This window comes from Sphaeramia orbicularis, chromosome 17 (genome assembly GCF_902148855.1).
Source record: "Sphaeramia orbicularis chromosome 17, fSphaOr1.1, whole genome shotgun sequence".
Lineage (NCBI taxonomy): Eukaryota > Metazoa > Chordata > Actinopteri > Kurtiformes > Apogonidae > Sphaeramia > Sphaeramia orbicularis.
The window spans coordinates 3,346,500-3,367,325 of NC_043973.1; the positions used below are offsets into that span (position 1 = coordinate 3,346,500).

Genomic DNA, 20,826 nt, shown 5'->3' on the forward strand with positions numbered 1-20,826 from the left:
TATTTATTCATTATTATTCTACAAAGAGATGCTACAACGCTCTGAAGTACTATCTTGTGATTTTGAGATAGTGAGTCATTATTAGTCATAAAAATAAGAATTCATTTTGATTTACTGGGCTTTTTCTCCCTACATTATGGTTGAAATGTTCTTCCACACACAAACTTGATCTTGACTGGCACTAAAATATTGCAGTTACAGATGCCTGTATCTCCTCTCCTATTAACATGAAAAACCGTTGTTGTAACTCAGAGAAATAACACATCACCACAGCCTTTTTATGCATCCAGCGTTATATAATCCTTTATTTAATACTCTGATGAAGTGCAGCCAGAAGAGGCCAGAATAAAACATATACACAAAACTCCAACAGTGCACCCGGTCCACATCCCCTTTTACTCTTTCACTGTCTGCTCATGTCTTCTGACGTCCTCAGAGGAAAGCAACAGCGATGGAGGTGATGACGGAAAGAGCAATAACTGTGTAGCCGGTGCGGTAGACCTCTGGGATTTTGAAGCCTTTTCCGATGTCCCACCACTGATTTAAATAATAAAGAGAAAAGAGAAAGAGAAGGTTCTGCATCAGCGTATAAACTGGTAAATAAGATCTATTTTGACAATAAAAAAAAAGGCGAATATGATAAAAACAAAAAACGCTGTGAGTTGCGTTGACATCTGAAATTAAAACCTCTGAGTCGAGACATCCAGGCACTTTTCCAAACAAAGTAAAAACATGTCTTACCAAGTGGCGGATGCCGTTATAGGTGTGGTACGAGACGGGGAAGGCGATGCCAAACTTTGCCAACCCGATGAGATAGGGTCCGATGTACAGCGAATGGATCAGGTCCAGATAATAGGGGTAATTTCCAGGTAATACCAGCGCAGCCAGAGCGAAGGCTGAAATAGCTGGACACAGACAGGAGAAAGAAGAGTGAACACCGGATGATTGGAGATCTTTAACCCCAACTGGTCATGACAGACGTCCATCCTCCAGTCGGGGTCTGCTCCAGGTTTCTGCCTGTTAAAGGGAGTTTCAGGGTTCCTACAGGTTTCTACAAATTAAACGTAAGATTTTAAGACCTTTTTAAGACTACTTAGAACAGAATTTAATGCCCATTTCACAGCCATATTGACAAAAATGCATGATTCCTAGAATCTAGGAAAATGTATTTATTTACTCCAACGCCTTGATTCCCACCGTTCTGAGTCATTTCTCACAGAGGGCTGCAAAGTGAGCGATAACTGGTTCCTGATTTCAGTACAAATTGTCGGGTTGGAACTGAGTCGACTAACATTACTTTCTTTGCGGCTTGGACATTTAACAGCCATTTAAACATAATACAGCCAACAAGTTTATGGAAACATAACTGAAGAGTAGGGATGCAACAATATGAAAATTTCATATCACGGTTATTGTGACCAAAATTATCACGGTTATCACTATTATCATGGTATTGTTGAAATTGTGCTCAACATGTTCAAAAAGTACGAATACACACACTGAAATAATTTAACCAAGACGTATTTTGAAAAAACCAAAAAAAACCAAAAAAAAAACCAAATAAAACAATAGGTACAATGTACCTTCTGAGCCTATTTTGTCCGTTTTTCAGGACTTTTGATTTTGCCTTTATATACTGTATAAAGGAATGTTTACTATACCCATGTTTGGTATCTGTTTTTTCAGCACAACTTCATTTATATCAACTGCCTATTATTTTTTCACTTTAACCGACTATATCAACACAAAAGGACAAAAAACACAAAAAAATGTAAAATCCAATTTGAAAAATGTATTTAATTTATTGCATAAATAACACAAAGATGCTTAACGAATCTTTTCAAAGACTTTAAAAGTGAATATTGGTTCCAAATATTTGGTATATGCAATTAAAATTGTAATAAATTGAAACTATACTCGAATATTTGACATAAAAGCAGATCTTTACATATGCGTTTTTCCCCTAAAAGTGTGGTAATCAAACACAGTTATCATGATAATTAGAATTTAAACGGTAATACTGTCTGCAATTTTACTGCGGTTTATCGTTATACCGGTAAGCGTTACATCCCTACTGAAGACCTACCTTATCACATTTAACACCTTTTAAAGACTTTTTTAAGGTATTAAATGTAGATTTGTAAATTCAAGACCCTGTGGGAACCCTGTTTAACTACAACTGCTCATGTCAGACGTTCATCCTCCAGGTTTCTTCCACCTGTTAAAGGTAGTTTTTCCTTCCACTGTCACCAAGTGTTTACTCCTGGAGGATTCTGTTAGTGTCTGTGAATTGGCTTAAGGGTCTGGTTTAGACCAGCTCAAAATGAAAAGTGTCATGAGAGAACTTTTGCAGGGTCAGATCAAGCCAAAGTGAACATCAGTGTCAAAAATTAAAGTTTCTTCTATCATTTCTCAAATAGGCTCACTTCTTAGCTTAAGAACTCTATTTTATGGAACTGTTTACAAAACTTCAGTATCACTTATAGAAAAAAAAGATATAATCAATAGAAAATGAAACCTAAAAAGGACTCAAATATGTAAATACACTATTAACATTAATCATATTTTTTCCTGCTTGTCTAAGTGATATTTTCAGTCTGTGAATCTGTTGAATTAATTATTCAACACTACATGAATATAGAAAGGTTATGTACAATCTAATTATTAGTCAAATATGCTCTGCTATTATCTGTATATATCACTGCAGTTGTAAAGTTTATGATCATATTTGTAGTGTTTTAGTTCCAGTCTTTTATTCAGATACTGAACAAAGGTACAAACTGCTGTCCCCGTGTCACAACAGATTTGTGTTCATAAAAACTTATCATTTAAACGTTTGTATCCAATATTGATCACAGTTGTAGTTTAACATCAGAGCTAAATCCCTATGTTTCATTTAGGATCCATTTATGATGAGAATAGCACGTTTTGTACATTTGCATAAAGTGACAAAAAATTAGGTTCATTTTGAGTCCCTGTGCCACGCAGCAGAAATTTAAGTATTTTTACCCCCAAATTTTATGTGTCATGTGAAAGTACTTACTGAGACCTGTTCATTTATGTATTAAACATAGACATAAGTTATTTAGTTTAAACACAAAGACTATTGAACATGAAATGTGTCCCTGTGGCACAGCTGAATCTGGCCCTGTTATGATGTAAAGCTATTTAATTAAAATTTGATTGACTGATAGATGTAAAACAGTAATTAACAAGTGAAAAACTAAGTAGAGGTTATAAAAATCTTGGACAGAAGAATGGCTGGAATTTCTGGTATATTTACAGTATATATCTGTATAATGAGGAGTTTGGGAGCAGGCTTAAGGATATTCTGGACTAAACCAATCTAAATCCTATATGACATCATGGAACTGAGATGACATCATCATACACTAAATGAAAATTGGACAACCACTCCATCAGTAAGTTATTTTTAACCTCTGTGGTAAATGAAGATTCATTTCCCCCCTTCCATTTGCCAAAAGTCAAATGAACGAACGCTGAAGAAATGCCCTTTGAGACTTCTTACCAACAGACAACTTCTAAAATAAAACATTGAATCGATCCATAGTCCTTATGCGTGTAAAGAAAACAGAAAACAGTACACTGAACTAATAATCAATATGACTGCAAAACACTGTTTAAGAAGTTTCAATATATAATTTAATAATAATTCAGGGTTGACAGGCCAGCAAGCATCATATGTTGTTTTAATATAAAAATGAGATACTTCATAATCAATATTTTCAGTACTTCTGAATAAGATAAGGAAAATTTGATATCTGGCTTTAAAAAAAGAAACAAAAAAATTAAAGCCAGATTTGGAAAAAGAGGGATTTTGCTGTTAATCTTATAATACCATGACTGCAATTTTACAGTCATACATGTAAATGGATTCAGGTAAAAACATGGTTCCATTTCCACCTGAGTACCCCATCAACCCTCCAAAACAGTAGCTGATCCAAATCAAACCCTCTCACACTCATAAACACAGTATTTCAAATCATCTTATTGAAGATTACGGAAATAAACAAGTCCCACTGAATATTTGTCAGTTCTTTGTCACATTACCTAGAACAGTTTTTATGCATGCACCCACTTTCCCTAATACAGCCACAGAGTCCTAAATGCAGGGTTCGGTCTACAGGTGGCTGATATATACTGCCTGCGATAATATCATGAATGTTGATTTGACGATGTGCAATTTTACATTATCGAGTATTCATACTGTTTCAAAAAGAAAACAAATGGACAGTGCATAGATGGCAAAGGAGAGGTGTATGAAAGTCCTCACTGGCTGAATGCATGCCTCAGATGCCAATCAGCAGACAGGATTCAGTCTTGTGGTGACTTGACAGCAGCCAAAACACAACATGGTCTCACATGGAGGAAACATGCAGGCGTTTCCTGTTTTAGCGGATGATTTCATAGCAGACGTGGGTCCGCATAACTAGTCTGGAAATGGTTCGGTTTTGACCAGACTGATGTCGGTCAAAATAATGTTATATGCAGCTGGGGTGCCATAAAGGGGGGGTAAAAGTGACAAATTCATGTGGAGGGGGTCCAGTGGATACAAGTTAGAAGTTGTGAAAATTTCATGTCAGATCCGCTGTATAGTAGAGGAATAGAAGCCAGGAGTCGGACGTTGAAAGCATGATAGGTTTCACTTTTGTTTCACCCCAGTGTTGGGTTCCGTTAGTTATGGACTGCACCCCCACGTATATAACTACCCCCCCCCCCATGTTTGCAGACGATGTATGAAGCACTTAAAAAAATACAAACAAGAGTTGTTGTTCTGAAACGCTGTGTTTATCCATAGATGTCCTTGTAAGCAAGCAGAGTTTTACAGCATTTTTTGTAAAAAAAAAAAAAAAAAAAAAAGAAATTCACATTTTAAAGGATATCGTCAAATTATCGTTATCGGGAAATTTTAAAAAATAATTGAGATTTTTTTTTGCCCATATCGCCCACCCCAAGTTCGGACACATTTTTCAAGGTCAAATGCAACCACTTTTTAACCACTTTAAGGGTTTTTTCAAATTTTTCCAGCACAGCACCTTAGCACTGTGGTAAAATACATATTTATAGGATTAGATATACTAATTTTTTTTTTCTCACTTTTTCTCACGATGTACATTGTATTATGCGATAACATCAAAAATTACGTTTCATAATAGCAAAAAGTTTAGAAATTAAAGGAAAGCACAAAACTTTATCTAAAAAAAGGGAAGACACTTGGCGTTCTTCAGTCACTCGCACCAAGACAAAGATTAAGGTAAAAAAACAGTACCTGGAGTTGACCTGAGAACACCTGGGAATTTCCTTTTTTGACATAAAGTTTTATTTTTTTAAATCAATCACCTCTCTGTAAGTGGTTTAGGCTTGGCATCTAACCTGACAGAGTTAATATTAAAAATAAATAAATAAATCACATTACAGTTATAATTGCAAGCGCTTTTGAGGACTTCAACTAAAATTCAAGCACTTTTCAGACCTTGAAAACACAACATTGAAATTCAAGTATTTTCAAGGATTTCAAGCCCCCGTATGAACCCTGTAAATGGAAGGCCCCCCAGGCATCTTCCAGTTCCTAAGAGTGATCTGTTCTCCAGTCCTAACAGTAGTCTGTGTCTGGTCAGTGAGTGAAGGAAGCAGATAAAGATGTTCAGTCTTCAAGTAGATAATGTTTTAGACAGAGTATCAACTGCATTTTTATGACATTAGCGATGGAACAGTGAATCTTCATAGAAAATTCATTGATCTTGGGGCATGTCCATAGTGCATGTACCAGAGTACCCTCCTTCCCACCACATTTTCAGCCGGCTGAACACTCTTTTAACCCAAGTCCGTGTATTGTGCTCCTGGTCCAATAGCACTGGTGAAAGATTTTAAACCCAATAAGCTTCACTCTCCAATCTCTTGACAATATGCTGGAACTTCTACAAATCACTTTAAATGATACACAAATCTCTCTTTTCCAAGCACAGTCAACTTAATGCTGTCTTATTTCCTCCCACTTCTAAGATCACTGTAATATTATTTAGTTGCTTTCCATCCTTGATCCAAAACCTGAGGATTTTTTGAGTGTTATCTGCTGACTTTGGTGTTTTTAAACTTTACCATAAGTCTTTACATTAAAGGGGGGAACTCCAAAACTAAATTCTGGATGTTATTTTAGCTCATCAAATGTTTGAGAGTACTGCTACTATATGAATGATAGACTACCCTTTCCCACCATTTCTGTACTATTTCAGGGCTTTAATAAATAAATGGAAATGTACTGATCTGCTCCAAAAGCCACATTGTGACCATGAACAGGTGAAGTGGTAATAATGTGGATCTGGCTCCTACGGCTTCTGTCAGTGGGTTTGAAATCATAGGCAGCAAATGGGAATTTAACTCTAGAGAGTCTGCAGTGACAAGTACTCTGACAGAAATGTCTAGGTAAAGAAAACTGGAAATTTATGCACATTAATACTGTGTAAACCCCCCCCCCCCCCCCCCGTCAAAACAAGCTCTTATCTGAGACAAGGACTTAATACGACCTATGAAGGTGAGCTGGAGTATCTGCACTGAAAAAATCTAAATCTTACCAAGTGCATTTTTCTAATTTCTAGTCAAAATATATCATCACACATAAAATAAGACATAATCACCTAAAGCAGGGGTGTCAAACTCATTTTAGTTCAGGGGCCACATTCAGCCCAATATGATCTCAAGTGGGCAGGAACAGTAACATAAGAGCAATGAAATAAGTAAAATTACATCATGATAATGTTTACATCTACAACATTTCCTTAAAAATCTGAATAACATGAACAACTTGAAATGTCTTAAGAAAAACCAGTGCAATTTAACAATATTCTGCCTCGGTTTATCAATTTATCAGTTACACATGTGCATTACAACTTACATTATAATTACAAATACACAAAACATTAAGTAACAAGCAGAATATTGGTAAAATTGCATTTAGTTCACTTAAGACATTTCAGGATGTTTATAATTCAGGTTATTCACATTTTTTGTAAAAGGATAGTTTGTTAATACAAACATTTTCATGTGATTTTACTTTTTTTACATTAAAACAAAGATAAAATCTGCAGTTGTCATTATTTAAAGGTTATTATGATAATATTTTACTGGTCTGATCCAATTGACATCTTATTTGTCTACATGTGGAACCTGAATTAAAATGACTTTTACACCATTGAATGACAATTTCTTCAGTGTAATTTTTGCATTTAACAAATTCATCCTACAGGCCAGACTGGACCCTTTGGCGGGCCAGATTTGGCCCCCGGGCCGCATGTTTGACACCTGTGACCTAAAGAGTAACTTTTCAGTGAGATATAAGAACTTATTTTTAGACAATAGATCTTGAAAATCTTATTTCAAGAAATCTTACCAAGATAATTTTCACTTGTTCCATTGACAGATTTTTTTTTTTTGGCTTCATTCAAGATTTTTTTGCTTAATTCAAGCAAAAAAATCTGCCAATGGAACAAGTGAAAATTATCTTGGTAAGATTTCTTGAAATAAGATTTTCAAGATCTATTGTCCAAAAATAAGTTCTTATATCTCACTGAAAAGTTACTCATCAGGTGATGATGTCTCATTTTATGTGTGATGATATATTTTGACTAGAAATGAGAAAAATACACTTGGTAAGATTTAGATTTTTGCAGTGTGGCACCAAAACATTAGCAGTTGATCTAATAAGTCCTGTAAGTTGTGAGATGGGGTCTGGATTTGTATGTCCAGCAGATCTAACAGATGCTTGATTGGACTGAAATTGGGACATCCTTCCTTAGACCACATTTGGCACGGTACTAAACACTACAGACCAGGAACACCCAACAAGACCTGCAGTTTTGGAGATGCTCTGACCCGGTCATTTGACCATCATAATTTGGCAGTCTTGTCATTCAGATCCTCGTGCTACCTATTTTTCTACTTCCAACACATTAATTTCTAGGTCTAAATGTTCTCATGCTTCTGAATATATATCCCACCTTCTGAAACAACTTTAATGTAACAATAATCAACATTAATATAACTTTACCTGTGAGTAGTCAGAATGTTATGGCTAATCATTATAAATAAGAGCAGTACAAAGACACAAACAAAAGAATATTAGCCCTGCAAGTTTGTGCTCCCATTTTAAAAAAATTATATATACATAAAAAAAGTTCATCCCTGGCATATTTCATCAGGAATATACCAATATATAAGTCTCATGTTGATATTGATCCATATCTGCTGATCTTGACGAATACTGGTATTGACAGATGTCTTTACACTGACGGCAGTGACAGCTTTTATCTGTTGTATCTGTTATATTAGGTTTTTTTTTTTTCCATTGATGTGTATATTTAAGTCTGTGGTCATTAAAGTATAATGTGATGAAGAGCCGAAACACTTTAAAATAGCAACTCTTTTACATTTATAATGAAGATTTCTGTGTCAAAAAGGGCTATGTATCAGTAAAACAAAAAAACACAAAGTGACACTGCTATTATCAGCAGCTACCGAACAAATGTCATTTTAAATATTGGCATCGTCAACAGTTTTGCAATTGGTACATTATCATATTTATGTGTTAGATTATATATTAATTTTATTATTCTTTTATGTCTAACATTTTATTTTTAGTTGATCATCTATTGGCTTATTCATCCTGTATTTACTCTGGATTTTCACAGATACAGATTAATTGCATCATTTTAGTGAAAAAGTAAATCTTTAAGACATGTCTGTTGTGTCTCTGTATTGATGATAATTGAGGGTAGAGCTGCCACCGATTAATTGATTAGGTGCTTGAAGCGAATGCAAAAATTCACGATTCAACTGATCCGACTCAAATTGATTGAAGGGAAATATTTTTTGAAGTTTTCCTGAATTGAAGCTTCTTTGCGTCACAATAAGCGTTTGTGTGAAACACAACAATGGAACCACTGTTTAACAGCAGAGAAATGAAGGAAACAAAGCTCTGATTCAGGAGAATTGCGGTTGAATGATTTTTTTTGGATCACTTTGAGTTGATTAATCGATTGCAGCTCTAATTGAGGGCGCAATAGTTGAACCCATTCACATGTAAACAGAGCTGAAAAACAGCTTCTGCACCTCCTGCTATGTAGGGTCGACAGGCCACAGTAACAAACTCTAACACTGCACCAGACAAATGACTGAAAACTGTTAGCAGTTCATTGTGAGACACGTGTTTTCACAGTTAGGTATTAATTGTATTGGACAACTTCAGTTTTGTAACTCCAGTAAATGCTCTTAGCAGAAATCAATAGTGATGGACTAAATGGCCTGAAGAGCTTTTCAAGGTCAATCAAAAACTGGCAGCTGAAGCAGAATAACTGTAATTCAGTATTTGAACACAAAAAGAAAAAGACTGTGCTGTTATCAAGTCTGCAGTTGAATATGCAATACTGTCAGTACTTAAAGGCAGTGAATAAGTAAGTGATAAAGAACAAACCTCCGCTGAGTCCAACCCCGGTTCCTCTGTGCGTGATGGACATCATCATGGGGACGGACCATCTAAAACACATAGAAAACAGAGCATGTGTGAGCAAGGCAAGCAACTGAACACAAGTGAATGTTATCAGCAGTTATTGACACTGGAGACACTAATTCTCAGCTGTAGTGCTTTTAGTTTTATTCACTAGGAGTAATGCCAACTCTAAGTCGCTAAAATTGCAAGGCAAACTGCAAAGTGCTTATTTCACAAAATGCATCTAAAGTATGAGCTGTTCGTGTAATGGTGGCATAGCCTGCGTCACAGAAACTCACAAATGTAGAAAGGCTCCTTGATCTCTAAACCACCTTTTAAACCAACAGAATTTTCCACTTTGAAAATGTGATCCTGTATATTTGAGGCACACTTGAAAAACTGAAATTGAAACTCCAAATCACATATGGAGAGGATGATTTCATTCTCAGGTTTTACTTTAGACCATTTCCCACCACTGACAGATGATACTTCACTGTAGTGCGTATAATGAACAGTACATACTTGTAGATAGTGAGATGAGGAGACATGGGTCGGTTTAATTTGGCATTTTTGGCCCAAAACTTGTTCATCTCCTCTTTAGCTGTCGTTCCCATTGGAGCAGCACTGTGACAAAGAGACAAATACATTTTATGAAGTGCAGTAGTTCACAATAGAGAAGAGACACTTCATTAGTTTAACTATGTTTACGTGCACAAAATATTTTATTTATTTATTTATTTGCACATTATAAAACAGCAAGAGAAAATTTAAAAAACAACTTTCAAACAAGTAACATCATTGTGCAGGAGAGGTTAGAAGCCAAAAAAGGCTTATATGAATACCTCCCTGGAAATAAACAATACACAGGGAAAAAAAAAGAAAAAAGAATTAAAAATACAATATAACTGAAATAATAAACTACAGTAAAAATAATAAGAATGCAAATCAAATTACAAATCATGAAATCCAAATCAAATGATATACAGCCTTACATTTTTTTATGAATTAAAATCCTTTTCAGATGCTTTTTTAACACTTTCAGTGCCATGGGCCGATTAAATCGGCTTTACGAAAACAACCTGTAAAGTGCCACGGGCCGATCAGATCGGCTTTGGAGAACACGCCACATTTGTGTACAAACAAACCATCCACCCCCATTTCTTTCTCACATTTCGATGACGTTCCGTCTGTGTCCACCTTTTGAGACCAAGCAGACGGGAATTTGAGGTCACGCGACCGAATAATATTTTTATATCTTTTTAATGTTTCTTATTCTCCGGTGTTTCATCAGAGGGAGCCCTCCATGCCGGGGGGTGGCTGTGGACTCCGGGGGCTGTGGCGCCTTCTCTCACTGGGGTCCGCTCCTTTCTGGTGGGTGGGGGTCCCAGTTGGCCCTCTCCCACTAGTTAGGATGCGGGGCTGTGTTGCTGGTGCCTGGTCGCCGGGGTCGGCGGCTGCATCCTGGTGCGGAAGGCTCCCTGAGACAGCGCCTCCTAAATTGATGTTTTACTTTACTTGTACATTTTTGTTCTGGTCTACCCGTGCTCAGTCAGTCTTCTTAAGTATGTGTGAGCTTGTGGGTTTGCATGTATATGTGGGTTTGCATGTATATGTGTGTGTGCGGGTGAGTGGGTGGGTGTGGGTGGGGGGCGGTACTGATTTTTAAACTGATATGTAAAGCACTTTGTGCTACAGTTTTTAATGTATGAAAAGTGCTATATAAATAAAGATCATTATTATTATTATTATTATTATTATAACTTATGCAAATTACGATCAATAATGAATCGGCTGCGTCCGGTGCGTTTTGGATCCAATCAGCAATCGGTCGGATGTTACCGAGCGGTTTCCTGCAGGATTCTTCAAATATTATAAAAACGACGCGAACTACTGAAAAACGGCCAAATTCTGTGGCACTTTTAAGGCTTATTAGCCCCTTAACTGTCTGGCACTTAAAGAGTTAAATAATGATAAAGAAGCTCAGGTCATAGATTATTCCACAGATATTCCAGCCCTCATTTTGAATGAAGCTAAAATTCCTATTAGGCCGTTTACAAGGCAAATCAAAATGAATATTCCACTTTACATGCGTCCGTACAAAGTTTTCCATCTTTCCGAGAAGGTCAGCTTTTCTATGTCTGTACTAAAGCTGGATGATATAGGCAAAAAAATATATATTTCATTTTTTTTTTTTTTTAAAGCTACTGACGATTTATGATTTTAATGGATTGTTTTCTTGCTACATGACATGAAGACAAAACATAATTCAAAAAGAAACTTTCCTTGCTAAAACTATATGACATAAATAATCGGAGAAACACATTGACAATTGGTATATTAAAAGCAGCAAAAAGGGTGTGAATTGGAATTTTTATTGAGGAAGAAAATTCTCTAGAGAAACAAGTATTCAGAAAGTAAAACCTTGATTACTCGAATTTATTCAATGAATTGCCCAGCCCTAGTTGGTGCATATCTAAAACCCTGACGGTGTGAATGTGTCTTTGGAGCACACATTTCAACCAGAAATGATCTCTGATCCAAATCCAGCTGACAATATAAAGGGGCCATGTGTGTTAACATGAGGTAAAACATAGCATATTCTGAATGTATCGTACGCATATCCAAACAATCCTCATAGAACCATAATAATGGTATATTCCACATGTCTTGGCAAGAGAATACTCTAGGGCTACACGATACTGGGAAAAACTGATATTGCGATGTTTTTTAACCTTGCGATATATATTGCGATACGAAAAACTACTCAGGAGGATACAATAGCTATGTGGTGCCAAAGTAAATGGTCAAACAAATTAGTTGTGTTTCCTCTCGTTGTGGCAATAGGTGCAAGGCACCGTCGACACAGAACGCATTTCAGTTTCATCCTTCTTGTAGCCAAGATAATTCCAGATAACTGGCGTTGGCGAAATTAGTTGACAACACGTTGAGTTCATTTGCCTCCTACATTGCAGGACCTGCGATGTGACTATTGCACACATGTACATTGCAATGACGATGCTCAAACGATATATTGTACAGCTCTAGAATACTCAATTTGGAAAAAAGCCAGAATATGTTGTTTACATGACTCCTGTTAAATTCAGAATAATAGTGGAACAGAAACATGCATGTGAATATACCCACTGACTGTTTGCTTTTACTTACTGTCTGAAGAGGACAGTGTATTGTGGTCTGGAGACACAGGCACCCTGACGGGCCAACGTCCTACAAACAAAGATAAAAAGACAAGAAATTAAAAAAAAAAAAAAAAAAAAGATGACATGCTATTAACCTGTACAGGCCCATGTGGGAGCAGGATTTAGAACGCATACTAAGTGATAAAGAACAAAACAATAATAATCAGTAACAAGCAGAAAAAAAGACAAAACATGAATAATTTCTGGCAACACGGTGTGAAAACCATCAGAATAGTGAGCTAATTATATTCTGTTTGACATTTATAATAATCCAAAAGGCCAGTCAAAGTTCAAAGTCACAACACTTGAACACACAAATGACAGCTTATTTTTCATTATAGCTCTAAACTAGAGTTACACAGTCTCATCATTCTGACTAAAGTACTATAACAGAGAAAAATACAGGATAATACATGTTAATCTGAGCGAGAGCTCCGAGGAAAACATAATGCCACTTTAGATAACTACTCTAAGCAACGCAGTCTAGTAGCTACTGTTACAACTAATGGATATGTTCGTCTTTATTAGCAGAAAGCAGTATGTGGTTTATTCTGTGCATTAGGTTCAATAATGTCTTTGTTGGTTCTTGCTTTCTAACATAAGGACACAACGAGTCAAATACTTGCGAAGTACAAGCTATCAGATGAAACCAAGTCACACCAATTGATTCGATTAACAAACCAACTCAGTCAGCCTGAAAAACAACAGAGAAAAATTTAGAGGCAATAAATAAATCGTCTATTGTGTGCTTAATAACAGCTCCTGAACCAAAGTCCACATTCTATTAGCTTTACCTTAGCCGTTAGCTAATACTAGCTTAGCGCCTATGTCGCGAAAGATTTACGATAAAGGAGGAAAAATAGACCGAGGGAAAACGTCTGCTGTCTTAATACACAACGTAAATACGTTGTAAAGGTGTCTAATTAAGATGGAAATCCGAAAATCACATAAAGTTTGAGAATAACGTAACATAGAAGTACTGACCTTAGGAGCAACGCCATGTTTAAGAAGCTTTAACAGGAAGTGACGTAGAGGATGTTGTTGTTTTTGCCATACGTCACAGGCAGCCGAGGTTATAAGTAGAAGGTCAAACGCGGTCAGAGAGGAGGAAAACAGTTTCATAGGTGTGGTTAGTTTCCTTGAATGTCTGCAGGATGAAACAAATACTATAACATCCGTTTTCATGAAACCTGGTGGGAGGGGTCAGGCTTGGGCCAAAAACGAACTAATTAAATACTGAATTAGATCCATAAAGGGATAGATCCTGGAATTAGTTTTATTTTATTTTATTTTATTATTATTTTTTTATTATTCTATTTTATCTACTTATCTTAGCACAGGGAAGATACATAGAGCAGATGAGTTTATACAAAAGTGATGGGTGTAATTCAATGACTATCATATTTTCTACACAACAGTCACAAGATGAACACCTGGGATATCAGGAAATACTTGCCCCAAAATCCCCCCAAAAAACAAAGGCTCTATTAGTAAGAATAATAAACACTATACTAGCGCATTGACCTGTGGGAAACCATGGGTTCTAGATCCTGGACTTTGTCATTGATAATACCAAGGGTGGGATGCAAAAAGGGGGGGTGTTTTTAAAATCCACATCCTGACCCTGAGGGGCAGCATCTCAGTCCCCAGAACAAATATTTGTTGTGTATTCATGTATACCAGGGTTGCCCAATCCTGGTCCTCGAGATCTACTATCCTGCATGTTTTAGATGTTTCCCTCTTCCAACACACCTGATGGTCATAATCAGGCCTCTGCAGAGCTTGATGATAGACTTATCATTTGAATCAGATGTTTTGCAAGAGGGATACATCTAAAACATGCAGGATAGTAGATCTCAAGGATCAGGATTGGGCACCCCTGATGTATGCTGTACCACATTTGTCCAGCAATCAGTGCCCAAGTGCTCACATGATTCTGGGCATAGCAATGTGATTGTAAGGCTATTGTATTACAAAATTACTAATAGCTCCCAAAACATTGGTCCTATCAACTTGCCGTTTTTGCTAGTTTCTTCCTTGACCAAAAATACATATGATTGCCGAACTGCAGCAGTTAGCTCTTTCTGGATTTGGTCTGGTGTCCAAGACACACACACACACACAAATAGAGTCTACTTCCCTTTTGTAATATAGGATTTTAAAAGCCAATCAATCTGTTTCTTCAGGGTGGGGAAGCAAAATGTACAATATTTTGAGGCAGGGATTGAAAGACAGTGTGTGACCAATTAGTTTATTGAAAGTCATGAGAATTTATTTGCCACAAGAAAATTTACATAATAGAAAATGTTTTTATTCTATGTGTCCTCCTTCTTTCTCAATAACTGCCTTCACACGCTTCCTGAAACTTGCGCAAGTGTTCCTCAAATATTCGGGTGACAACTTCTCCCATTCTTCTTTAATAGTATCTTCCAGACTTTCTCGTAATAGTTTTGCTCATAGTCATTCTCTTCTTTCCATTATAAACAGTCTTTATGGACACTCCAACTATTTTTGAAATCTCCTTTGGTGTGATGAGTGCATTCAGCAAATCACACACTCTTTGACGTTTGCTTTCCTGATTACTCATATGGGCAAAAGTTTCTGAAAAGGTATGGATAATAGTGTTAGGTATGATTATGACATCAATATGTTTGGTTTCAAAACAATTGACGTAGTGCCTGCTGAGAAAAAACAACTAAATGTTCATTGCAGATTTAGCTTCCCCACCCTGTAAATGCATTTCATCATATATCACTTCTATGTGACATCATTACTTTAGAAAGTAGGTCATGCCAGAGGTTAAAGTTGTGGACATATTTTAGGGCAGTTTTTTTCCCTCTAAATCAGAACTTGCTCTAGTACAAACTTTAATATGTCACCCACTGAAACAACATTTAAGTCATACATCCATCCATTTTCTGAACCATGAGTCGCCTACCTGGAAGGTACTGGAGCCTGTTCTGGTTACCACTGGTGGAAGGGCGGACAGACAAACAAGCATTCAGTCTCACATCCGTACATATTTAAATGGTTCTATGAAATGTGTGCAAGGTGCAAAAGTCATTTATTACAGTCACATCCCAGTATCACCAGCCATCTTTTCACCTCTGGTAAACCAACTTGATGGTTTCCAAAATTCCCTACTAACATATACTAACAACTAAGTAGTTGGATAAAACATACAATATTTCAAACCATAGCATGAAACCAATAGTATGTGAAAAGGGGTTTTTCACGCATGAACCAGAAACAGTTTGAAACAACTGAGTTTGTGTATTGTTTCTTCCATCTTACTTGTCAACAGTAGGTGAGGCCACATCGAAGTGTCACTGCTGTGTGTCCCAAAGTACATCGAATTAACAAAGGCAACCATATTTAAGTTTTCATGGTTTACCCTCAGATTTACTTGAGAAGACAGCATTTGCAAATTCAGTGTTCTCATGTGTGGCCAGTGGAACACATGACTGACAGAGCTACTAACAATTACAAACTATCACATGTTCTCCCACATGGTGAAAAAACAGCTACTCTCTAACCAAACCTGTAGCCACAATGTAATGTAATGTAAACATGTTTAGAGTGTGTGTGACAGACTGCAGAGGGACGAGTAAGAGTGAATGGTTGGATGTGAATGAAAGAAGAAATGGGTTGTCGCAATTCATCAAGATCAAATCAAAGTTTATTTATATAGCGCTTTACCATAACATAAAGAAGCCCAAAGTGCTTTACATCTAACAGCATGATTAAATTATAAGATAGAAACAGGTTAGTCAAGTACCATAAATATGCATAAAGCTAGGAGATGAGGGGCCGAACTTCAGAATCCAATCAGGAAGTATGTTTGCGGAGCCGGAATTTTGGGGAAACATCAGCGGTATTGTGAAGGGAATCAAAAGGTTAAAAGTAGGGTAAACAGCCCGTACCCACAAAGTTAAATACCGCAACCTGACCCGCTACCCGCATTTTTTTTCGTGTCCAAACCACACACTCCATACCTGCATACATTAGACCCGCAACCCAACCCGGCCTGTGCTTACACACATTGTCTACACAGTAACTCACTTTTAAGGGCTTTATTTTTGGCTAAAACACATGCCATCAATAAATCTCTAATATGTGCTGCTCAATGCCATCTGTGGGCGGATAAACTGAGGTGAAGCTCACTTCACAATAAAACAAACCAGCTGTGGATCAACCATGGTCAAATTAGATGATCATTATCATTAAATGTCCTGCAAATTATTTTCATCCATGAATCTTTCATTTTTATTACACTTCCTTGCCCGCTACCCACCCCAATTTCATTTAATTTTACCCGTGCATGTACCCGCGAAAAAAAAATTTTTCAATCAGTCCCTGCATGTTTTTGCAGGTTACCCATTGGGTACCCGACCTGGTGCAGGACTGTGGTGTTTTAACCCAGTGGTTTCCATCCTTTTTTGCCTTGTGACCCCATTTTAACATCACAAATTTCTTGTGACCCCAGACATTCAAAACAGAGACTTTTTTTTTTTTTTTTTGCTAAATTTTGCTTAATTTCTTTATGATCATGTAATAGTTTACTATACCGTGTTGTAAATAAACATTCATTTTAGATGACATTTAGTCTATATAATGTATATTATTATGGATGGAGGCAGAAAAGCCAGGTGTAGATTACTGCACAAAGTGAGAATTTGACTTTCCTTGGTCAGGATATGTACAGTCAGTCCGGCTTGGATTTACAAGGCTGACAATTAATAGTGAACAAACAAGAACTCAAACTCTGAATTATGAAAGAGCTGCAGCATCTGAAACTGACCACAATGAACATTTGACAGATAAACAGAACCACAGTGCTTCAGTTTCAGCTTCAGAATTTGTCATGTCTTTTATGTATTAGGAATGTCTCTCTCAACTCACCATATATTTTTTAACAATAGGTTTGTTTATTTTTACTTTTATCAATTACTAGACATTTCAGGTGACCCCATTTGAATTCTAGGCAACCCCAAATGGGGTCCCGACCCAAAGGTTGAAAAACTCTGTTTTAACCTCTTGACTCCCTTCACAGTACCACTGATGTTTCCCTGCTAATCCTCTTCTCATAAATGCTGGTGTTCAGGACACCTGTTACACACCAGCATACTTCCTGATTGGATTCTGAAGTTCAGCCCCTCATCTTGAGGAATTGCGACCACCCATTTCTTCTTCTCAACTAAATCTGAAAGAAAACCATGAAAACCTAAATATAGTTGCCTTTGTTTATTCGATGTACACTGGGACACACAGCAGTGACACTTCAATGTGGCCTCAGCCACTGTTGACAAGTAAACCAGAAGAAAAGATACACAAACTCAGTAGCTAAAAAAACATTTCCAGGTCATGCATGAAAAACCCCTATTGTGTACTGTTTCTGAGTAAATACCGCACTTTTCAAACTCTGGACACTTCAGAAGCATAGATATCCCATAATGCAATGCAGATGTGACAGAGGGCATTAGGTAGTAGGCAGTAGTATTACACCGATGCCACTACAATCTGCTGTATCACACACAGGTGGGAATAGTCCATGGTACTAAACAGATGCATGTCTTGTAGTGTTACTCACACACCAGTACAGGTGAGATTGGCTGGTTACCAAGGTGACATGCTTCCAACTTCCCAGGATGCTTTCAGGAAGTGGCATGTGTTCACACTCTGAACAATGTGTCCAGAAAGGCTCACTGTGATTCATTCATACACAGTTATACAAATATATCAGACTGTTAGCATAGAGTCTGGGATGGGAGGACATAGGTAGGCATGGAGTCCTGGACTGTCTTACAGGTAGTCTGACTCAAGGAACTTATTTTTATTTCTAGCTCACAACACAATAATTTTGGTAACACTGCTCTGTATTCATAGATGGCATCCAAAAAACTCTAGTAGAAAAGTGAACCTGAAAAAACCTGGTTCAGTAGTTACAGTTGTGGCTTGTTTTTGTTTTCTATAAGTATAAAACCAGTGTAACTGAGCATGTGCGCTGTAAGCACGATCAGTCTAGTTTGTTTGTGATTTGAGTAATTACCTCCGCCAGGAGGTATTGTGATCACTTTGCTTTGTGTGTTTGTTTGTTTGCATGTTTGTTTGTTTGTTTGTTAGCAACTTTATGGGAAAACTATTCCAACCATCTTTACCACAGATAGTCCTAGGCCCTGGGACCAACCCAGTAAATTTTGGGCCAAGTAGGCCAAAGTTCAAGGTCACAGCAAGGTCACAAAAGCTCAAATTTTCCTATCTCTCATCTATCAGCAATTTTCCAAAATTCATAAAAAAAATTCAAAACAACTCCAATTAGCCTCCAATTTGATCCACCTGTAGCTTAGAACAATATCTTGTATCTGGCACAAAATTGTCCACATCCACATTCCACATCCATGGAATGTGGACTCTGTGGACATTTCAATTTAACCTTGAAAATCCCATTTAGGACACGTTTTTCATTGTAACTCAACAAATATTGATTGGAATTGAATATAATTTGACAGACACATGACTGGTACCAAGCTTCAACTTTTTCTGCTGTATGGAACAACCTTGAAACTGTTGAATTTAAAAAGAAATAGTCGATCCACACATGCACACCGTTCGTTCCAAGAGAAGTTGTACCTTTCATGTTCCAATATTTGTATATTTGGATACGTATTTGGTATGTCCCAGTCATGTGCTGTTGTGTCCTTGGGCTAGACACTTCACCCTCCTTTCCTCCAGTGCTGCTACTCACACTGGTGTATGAATGTGTCGAGGCCCAAAACGGAATCTGGCCCGATTCAGAATCGGGCCGGCCTAGAATGGAATTCTATTCTAGGTCGGCCTAGAATGGAATCCTGCTGCTATAATGTTATTTTTATACCATGTTTAATGCAAATGATCCATAATTCCATAATTTGTCATAATTTTACATTTTCAGTCTTACATACCTTGAGTAACTATTGTCAATTTCAGTCGATTTCACGGTACCATATATTGGTGGGGAGTACCACTAGGTTCTATTTGTAAATAAAGTGTATTATAGTTTACAATTAAAATGTTGTTTGTTTCATTTTTTTTCACATATTTGCAAATTCCATGTATTGATTTTTGTAATAATTTAGATCATTTGCATTAAACATGGTATAAAAATAACATTATCGCAGCAGGATTCCATTCTAGGCCGGCCTAGAATAGAATTCCATTCTGGGCCGGCCCGATTCTGAATCGGGCCAGATTCCGTTTTGGGCCTCGACAAATGCATATGAATGTTTGGTGGTGGTCGGAGGGGCCGTAGGCGCGGATTGGCAGCCACGCTTCCATCAGCCTGCTCAAGGGCAGCTGTGGATACAAATGTAGTTTACCACCACCAGAAGGAGCATGTGAGAGCGAATGAATAATGGATCCACTGTGTGCTTTGAGTATGCATTCATAGAAAAGCGCTATATAAATCTAATCCATTATTATTAATTTATTCTTGCGCTCGATGGACTGAAAACTAGCTAACGATAGAGCAGCTGCTGATTATGCAGAACATTTGTGGATAAATAATGTTAGAGCAATACCTTGTTTTAATAAACAACTTGCATAAACACCCACAATGGGGGCCGCCATCGTAGTTTCACGGGCTATGCGACGTCAGAGCATAGAACTGGGAGGACATCGATCTAGAATGGGTTCACAGGTGGGAAGTCACATGTCTGACTGACATTCCAGTACATTTTCACTGGTAGAAGGTTGGAAAAACAAGGGTTACGGGTTACCTGGAATGCAGCATTATTTTCAGCTTGAAACTGGATATATGTGATTCATGGTGTGTATTGGGCTCTACAAAATAAACTACAATAAGCTGATATTGCAAATGTTGCGCGATAGCTTTATACACTGACAAGACCAAATTATTTCCATATATGTCTTTACTGCAGTGTTTTTCAACCTTAGGGTCGGGGCCCACGTGGGGTCGCCTGGAATTCAAATGGAGTCGCCTGAAATTTCTAGTAATTGATAAAAACAAAAACAAAAACAAAAAACAACTTACTAATACGCAACATTAATCGCCTCCGCCCCTCCCTCACCCCCCATACCACTGCTATCCTTGTTCACAGCCTTGTCACCTCTTGTCTGAATTATTGTAAC

At 37.2% G+C, this 20,826-nt stretch overlaps 1 protein-coding gene across 1 annotated transcript; it reads right to left on the reverse strand.

Annotated features, from left to right (window-relative positions):
* Positions 1-275: 275 nt before the first annotated feature.
* On the reverse strand, positions 276-13,776 carry sdhc (succinate dehydrogenase complex, subunit C, integral membrane protein). Its single transcript, XM_030159526.1, has 6 exons — positions 13,684-13,776; positions 12,668-12,727; positions 10,025-10,126; positions 9,488-9,549; positions 742-905; positions 276-537 (listed from the first exon to the last, which is right to left on the reverse strand). Exons 1-6 carry the CDS (start codon positions 13,698-13,700, stop codon positions 433-435), a joined length of 510 nt encoding a protein of 169 aa, XP_030015386.1. The 5' UTR covers positions 13,701-13,776; the 3' UTR covers positions 276-432.
* Positions 13,777-20,826: the final 7,050 nt, after the last annotated feature.

Bases quoted from the DNA above. Each gene is read 5' to 3' on its own strand.
- sdhc (XM_030159526.1), bottom strand. The intron at 9,550-10,024 runs GTATGTACTGTT...TATGTGTTTTAG, and splicing joins CCTCATCTCACTATCTACAA to ATGGTCCGTCCCCATGATGA. The intron at 538-741 runs GTAAGACATGTT...TATTTAAATCAG, and splicing joins ATAACGGCATCCGCCACTTG to TGGTGGGACATCGGAAAAGG.